This window comes from Pteropus alecto, unplaced genomic scaffold, assembly GCF_000325575.1.
Source record: "Pteropus alecto unplaced genomic scaffold, ASM32557v1 scaffold311, whole genome shotgun sequence".
Taxonomy (NCBI): domain Eukaryota; kingdom Metazoa; phylum Chordata; class Mammalia; order Chiroptera; family Pteropodidae; genus Pteropus; species Pteropus alecto.
In genome coordinates, this window is record NW_006431916.1 from 1,519,240 (window position 1) to 1,526,832 (window position 7,593).

Below are 7,593 nucleotides of genomic sequence, written 5' to 3' on the forward strand. Positions count from 1 at the left end.
AAAAAAACAACCATTTCTTCCAAACATAGCAAATCTACCTCCAATTTAAGAAGCATAGATTGTTTGGTTATTTCACCAACCATTTAATTTTAAATTGCAGACTACACACAAAGGAGGACTGCATCTATCTACCCATCTATGTCTACATCTAGGACATAAAAGTCATACTACTTTTCTCTAAACAGTGATCCTACTATATGAAACATTTCTAGGTTTAATGTTATTTAGAAAACCAAATAACTAAAAATAATTTTCCCTTCATTTTTTGCTTTTTTTCCCCCAGAAGAATCCAATTTGATCATCCATTTGGACCTAAAGCATTAGAGCTTAGAAATTCAAATGTCAAAAATGTCCATCAGTCTATACAAAAAAGGGAAAATGCTGATAATTTTTGAAGATGGGTGTCAGGTATATAACATTGCATTATACTGTACTCTATTCTTGCATTTTTTAAAAGTTTATAATAAGGCAAAATTTTATTCAGGTGTATTGAGTAGTCTTTAAAATCTTCAATTCTAAAACGAATTTAGTAGAAAGTATCAATTTACCAATAACTTTTTCAACAAGGTACACTAAGTATAAGGGAATCCTCAAATCACATCAAAAGTTACTCTATCAACATAAATGTAAGGCTCTATCTACTTGGAAGTTACTGAAGAAATTTTTATAATGCAAAGTATACATCTTATTTTAATATGTTATCTAATCAATGACTAATTTAAAAAATTTCATTCTCAGAATTGTAAGGGCCAAATTTTCTAGTTCCGTAGTTTGCACACTTTAAGGCACACTGAAGGAGAGGGCCAGAGATAGATCATGTTCTTTTATACATTAGGGATTGTTTACAAGAGATTTTGTTCTAAAAAAGAATCTAGCTACTTCAAAAAAAAGGAGGGGGGGGCTTAAAAACCACTGTTCCATAGCACCCACATTCTACAGCTAATATAATAGGACACAACCATTTGCCCAGTTCTCCTTTGAAACAATGCACCACCTCAAATTTCAGTTACAGTTAAGAATAAAATTGTTTCAATTTTGTCTATAAAATAAGATTAGACAAAATCATCTCTAAGACCATTTTCTAGGTCTAAAATTTGGACTCCAAATGTAAACAAAGATCTATATTAAGGTAATAAATGTTCTTAAACATAGCAGAACTCTTCAAACATTTTCAGGGACTTCTGAGAAATATAAGTCAAATATAGAAACAAAGTAACAGTTACTAAGTTGTTACCTTTTGGGTCCTGAAACATTTTTACAACTACTCCCTTTTTTACTAGTTAATGCTAAGATATGAAACATTGTTTTCGAAGACCACTGAAAGATACCGCAAGTTTTGGTTCTTAGATATTTTTTGAAAGAGTATTCAAAATATAAACTCAGTGGATATTCAAGTTACCGAATATTTCATAGAGAACCAAGTACACCACTCTCTTAAATTTAAAATAAATGAATTCAAAGGAGCATTAAGCCTAAATTACACATAATGATCACAAATAAAGTTTTAATTCCCACCTATTAAAGCCTGAAAGAGGTTGCTCTGAAATATGTTAATAACCCGTTCTATGGAACTTCTGAGCTGTTTGTCTTCAGTTTGGCTTAGTTTTGAGCGATATTCTTCCAAAAGGTGCAATGCTCTCTGGGTATCTGAGAAGAAAAACAGTCTGATTGAAATTTTATATTTACAAGAAAGTATTACACACTAGCTATGCAGCAAATAATTCTGTAAGACATGTAAACAGTTCTCAAAATCCTCCTGGTCAATGGATGCTACTATGTACTTGTACACACATATTCCCTAGAATGATCCAAAAAATTTAAACGTTTCACAGTAGAAAAAGAAGGAAAGTGAGTAGTTTTAATAAATCTGTACTGGTAGTCTACCACAATAAAAGATCACTTGATCAAAGTATTAGTAACACAGTTTTAGCTGATTTGATATGCAAAAGCAGATTATCTACAATTTATGCCAGGGATTATGATGTCATCATAATCCAAATCTTAAGTGTTTCAAAATAGTAGCTCTTAGCTAGTATCCCACATTTGCTCACAAAACAGTGTTTAATAAGAATGATAAAGTGAAATATTAAAACAGCAATTCAGAGTTTTCAAAGACATTTCAGAGAGAAAAATTAACTGCCTCACTAGAGAGAGACATCAAGGAAGAAAGTTTGACATATAGGTGTTTCCATCTTCTGAATGATGTGAGGTTTAGATTCCCTAAGTAGTAAGGCTAAGACGGTGCTCTCACCAGTTACACATTTTTAAAACTCAGCCATGAGTAAACAGACACACAGAACGGCAAGTGACATCCACAAGAGCATTCCGAAATAAATTCTCACCTTGCTTCCGGACCGGCATTTTTCTCCAGAATCAGGAAGAGGGCACACACCTTTAAAAACATACAACAGAAAGGAAAAAGAACGAAAGAACAGAAATCGTGGTTAAACTTGCATTTTCCCCCAAATCTCAAATCGAAAAACTCTCAGCCCAATTTGAAAAGCCCACCTGGTAAAGTTTTCCCAAGTGAGAGGAAGAATCCTCAAACCCAGCAGTGTCAAACTAGAAAGCTTTTACCTAGAGGTGGGCACCTCTGCAAATTAAGAGCATAACGAAGCTGGCTTCCAAATTCTCCTCGAAAACTGCCCCCTCTCCAAAAAGCACTAAATGCCCAGACGCGAGGCCACCCCTTCCCTGGCATAAGCATGCATACCCCCAACCTATTACTTGGGGGTCAAGAGGCGCTCCGACCCTTATCTCTTAAGCCATCAGCGGCTGTAAAGCGCTCCGAGAAGGACCAGCTAAGCAAATCACCGCGCCCCGCCCGCGCCCCTTCCTCTCGCTTGCCTTTCTCCTCACTTGCTTCCTCCGGGCTACTCCAGCGGGGGCCGGACAGGGCAGCGGCCGCTCTCCGCGACGCCCTCACGCCCCACATGCACACCTCCGCGGGCCCCCACACCTGCGGCGCCACCACAAAGTTCCAGCGAGCGGCGTATGCTCGGAGCTGGGGTGCGCCGGGGACCAACTCCGGGCGGTTCCCCCGCCCGGCTTCGCTCCACGTCCCCCCGCCCCGCCCGGGGCTCGAGGAGCCGAGCTGAGGGGGTGAAGGAACGGGGGAGGAGCTCCCCTCGGCGGCCGCACCCCCGATGCCTCTTCCTTCTCCACGGACGCCGCCGCCTCCTCGCTCGCCTTGGCCCGCTAGCCCGCTCGCCCTCTCCCCTCCTAGCCGCTCCACCCCCGGAACCTCGCCTCTTTCCGCGCCCCCAACCGCTCTCCCCCCAAACTTTCCGCCAAGATGGCGGCCCTGGAGCTGGACTGCTGCGGCCCCACGTGACCGCTTTCCCGGAGCTCTCAGCCAATGGGAAGTGAGGAGGCGTCTCGCGCCGAGCCCCGGGCTCTCAGCGCTGCTACCTTTGGGTTCGAGGGGGGAGGAGGACTAAGAGGGGGCTGGGGAACGGCAAAGGGGACCCGGGGAGTATCCCAAGTGAACCTCGCCGCTTAAAGGGGAGGCCACCGAAGGGGCTCTAGGGACAAAGGAGTTGACGGACTCTACAGGTGGTCCGGGGTGGCCCTGGATGAGCCCGCCTTTACCTCGCCCTAGCCCGCCGGTGTGTCCCGCGGTTCTGAGCGAGTAGCGCGCCAGGCCCGGACGGGTTGGAGTGTCTGAAGAAAGACGTGACTTCAGCTACACCAGATCCAAAACACAGATTCCAAGACACCCTTTAACCTCACTAAATACGAGCTGTTTTCAACCCCACGTCAGGAAAAAGTACCCGATGCTCCTGGGAATGGGTCCCCAACCCAGAAAAGCGGTCTTGGGGAGGAGTTGACTGCACCACCCACGTTAAGGGGCGGGAGGGGGCGGTGCTTGGGAAGGGGGAAAGGGAGAGAGTTTGGGTGGGAGAATGCCATCTCTGCACTGTCTTCCACTTTGTACTGATTTCTTAAAAGTTGTTATTCGCCCCTCAGTAAAAGTTTTGGGGATGCTGAATTAAAGGGCATGTAAAATAGGGAGATTGGTTACTTGAAAAGAGTTTGAGGGTCTTACTAAAAGATTTTTAAGTCTAAGCGATTAATACCAAGCATGAATACACTTAAGGGTGGGAAGAGAAAATTCGTTCTTTCTTTCACTCCTTCGTTCTTTTATCCCCTCTTGCCTGTGTCACCTGCCCAGTCATCAATCTCATGTGTTACTGAAACTCAGGCGGCCCCTTTAAGAACTCACCTGTAGCCACCTCCACCGAAGACAAGCCGCCCTTAGCTCCCACAGCTGGTTTAAGTTTCGACTGCACCTCGGAGCAGGACTGCGGGCTAGGCGGGACCCGGCTCAGGGGCTGAGCTATCCAGGTTGTTGAAATAATCTCGCGGAAAGCTAAGTCACTTGCCTAGGTCTTTGAGCCTCTTCTGGATAACAGGGACCTCCCTGCTCTGAGGCCCGGAGAGAAGAATCTGCCCAACGTCAACCAGAGTTAGTGACAAAACTAGAAACACAGAGATCGTGTCTTTCAAAACCGAAAGACTCTTCGCAGTAAACCTGACAGCCTTTCACTGAGGCCATATCCTTGGGATAAAAAGGGAAGTCCAGGGAACCTAGTACTGTAACCGTAACAGTTATTCAGAGTATGCTGACCACTGGTCTCACTTTGGGATTGCACCTTGAAACTAACTTATGAGAACCCACTAGACTCATTCTCTCAGTTTAAGATAAAGAAACAGGTCTAGAGAGGGGAAGCAACTTGCACAGGGACATATAGGCTAATCAGTGACAACAGCCTAGGCCTCCCATTTCCATTCCAGGGCTCTTTCCACTGGGACTTTTGGGCAACTGGATAGTGATATGTTGTTGGTATATTGGCAGCAGATCTCTATGGTCTCCTGGATTAAGCGTCTTGGGAGCTTGAGTAACGGTTGAAGCAACATTTAATAGAAGAGATGGGATAAAAAAGCAAAGGGAGGCTCCTTTAAAGAAAGAAGCTTAAATAGAGGAATTTTTTTAAATCGAGGGGTTTTTTTTAATAGTGAAAATGGCTGATGGCATGCTTATTACTATTATTATTTTTTTAATCAAGATTTCAATGATCAACTGTGATTCTATTCTAAGAATGGAATCTTCAGAATTCAGGAAGAGGAAGGGATTTTGCCTTACCCCTTAATATCATTCATTGTTCATAAATGTTCATAAATAAGATCCAAGCCATGCTCTGAAGGACCCATAGCCTAGAAAATGGATAAAGGCAGTGAGTGCATCTTTCCCCAGGAGCCGCTGAAAAGCCAAAAACAAAATTTGTGTGAGTTCTCAATATCATCATAGTCCTCCCCTAAAAAACAAAGAGTGGTAGGTCGGTGGGGAGAAGAGAAGACAAGAGGACATGATGCCCTCCCTCTTTGTCATCCTCTAGCCCTATGGGGGCTGTCAGCAGTGTCTAAAAGTAGAAATGAAGCTAGCACTTGTTCCATCCTTAGGGGCCAAGACAAGTCCAGGCTTAGTATGAGGGCCCTTTACTTCTTATTCCTCCTTTCTATTCATCTATATTAGTTATTCATAGCTGTATAACAAATTCCTCAAAGCTTAGTAGCTTAGGAACTTAAACAGCAATAAACATTATCTCACAGTTTCTGTGGGTCAGGAATTCAGGGGACCTTAGCTGGATGGTTCTGCTCAGGGTCTCAAAAGATTGCAGTCAAGATGTCTATCAGGGCTGCAGTTATCTGAAGACTTAACTGGAATTAAGGGAGGATCTTCCAACATGGCTCACTCACATGGCTAGTAGGTTGATGCTGGCTGTTGGCAGAAAGATCTTTCTGTAGGACTGCTTGAGTGTCTTCATGACGTGGTGGTTGACATCCTCCAGAACAGTAATCTAAGAGAGAAGGCAGCAGTCACATCTTTCATGGTTTAATCTCAGAAGTAACACTCCATCATTTCCACAATATATTACTGGTTACTTAGGTCAGCCTGAAGAATATGAATACCAGGAGATAAGAATCATTAGGGGCCATTTGGAGGTTCTATACCACATCATCAAAACATATAAAGCAATGATATCTGGATTTTTCCAAACAACTTATTTCCTTGAAGCCTTCCTTACTTTATGCAGATGGTAGCTGCCACTGAGTAAGATCTATTATAGGATCTGATTACTTTTCCAACATCCTAATTAAAAACAATTTTTTTCAGCCCCAATTTAACTTTATTTTCTCTCAGTTCTAAACCTTTCCTTTTTAACCACCCTAACTATAGCTCCACATCTCTGTCTTTATCCTCTCCCCATCTATTATCCCCGTCCATTGCCCCAGCCTATCTTCTGTAAAGGTTCCAAGGTCCTGCCAGACTCTACTGTGTCTTTTCTCACTCTAGCATAGTGGCAGTGAGCTGCCTTTGCCAAGGCAATCACTAAAAGGAAAAGACTCGATGCTGTCAAAAATGCTTATGCCAGCCAGCTTAGGCTGCATGAAGAGGAATAATGTCAAGAATGACGGAAGTGATTATGCTGGTCAGATCTCCACAAACTGCTCAAGGGGCATTACCTGGCAGCATACTTTAAGAGAGATCTAGACAAACAACCATCTGGAAAGAAGGAAGTAACTGTAACCAGAACAATAAGGAATATGGAACCTTACTCTAAGGGGAAAAATTGCAGAATCTAAGATCATTTCTTTGAAAAAGGAGATGGCTCCAGGGAGCTTGATTTCATTCTTCAACAGCCTTATTCTGGTATTTGGGGAGCAGGACTAAAACTAATGGATGAAAATTACAAAGAAACAGGAAGTTTTTCTTTAATATGATTTGTCAGAATTGTTCGAAATTCCAAAGAGCTTCTCCAAGGTGGTGGGAGTTTCCCATCAAGCAGAGGCTGAAAGAATCCAGCAAGGCTTCCTTGTCAGAGGGAGTAGAGATACCCAGGACAAAAGATTGGACTAAGTGACCTCTGAAACCAAAGTTCTAAGCACTTGAAACTTCAGTCCCTTCTTTAGTATTGGTACCATGTTAACAACATCAAGAATCCATCCTACCCAGTTTAAGTGTTACTGGGACTGACTTTCTTCTACAGAGATAATTCTTATCAGAACAAAAGGTACACATTGAAATCAATTCTTTTAAAAATGTGGATAGTTGTCTATTTCCATGATAATTGACACCTAACTCATTCTCTTTAATGGATGATCCAGCCTTATATTTTTATATTATGGTATAATGGGTTCCTAAGTAGATGGAGGACTAATAACTGCCTCCCATTTAAACTGATATACTCTTATACTGGAATATCCCTTGATATAGTATTCAAGGGCATATGAGATAAATTTGTTGGTTATGATTTCCCACTTGGCAGGAGAGGACACCGAGGAAGAACAACATAACCCAGTCTAGGACACCACAGGTAAGCTGGTAATGGAGCATGGACTGAACATTAATTCATTCATTGTTTTTCCAGTAGACTACATTGTGTTTTCTCTACTTGACTCCCTTCTAAATTTAAAAAGCAAACAAAAAAAAAAACAAAACAAAACTGTGTGTGTGTGTGTGTGTGTGTGTGTGTGTGTGAGAGAGAGAGAGAGAGAGAGAGAGAGAGAGAGAGAGAGAGGGAGAGGGAG

At 42.5% G+C, this 7,593-nt stretch overlaps 1 protein-coding gene across 8 annotated transcripts in view; it reads right to left on the reverse strand.

Moving 5' to 3' along the window:
- Positions 1-3,785, reverse strand: part of DLG1 (discs large MAGUK scaffold protein 1) — a 229,273-nt gene extending 225,488 nt beyond the window's left edge. For 5 of the 8 annotated variants that reach the window (XM_015600242.2, XM_015600249.2, XM_006906159.3 and 2 more), the window contains exons 1-3: positions 2,848-3,268; positions 2,343-2,392; positions 1,516-1,647 (exon numbers count right to left, since the gene is read on the reverse strand). In XM_015600242.2, the coding sequence (XP_015455728.1) occupies positions 1,516-1,647; positions 2,343-2,361 (151 nt within the window). In that variant the 5' untranslated portion in view covers positions 2,362-2,392; positions 2,848-3,268. Of the gene's footprint in view, positions 1-1,515; positions 1,648-2,342; positions 2,393-2,847; positions 3,269-3,591 lie in introns of those variants that run through there. The other 3 variants (XM_015600251.2, XM_015600246.2, XM_015600237.2) reach the window with 1 other exon arrangement.
- Between the last annotated feature and the right edge of the window lie 3,808 nt (positions 3,786-7,593).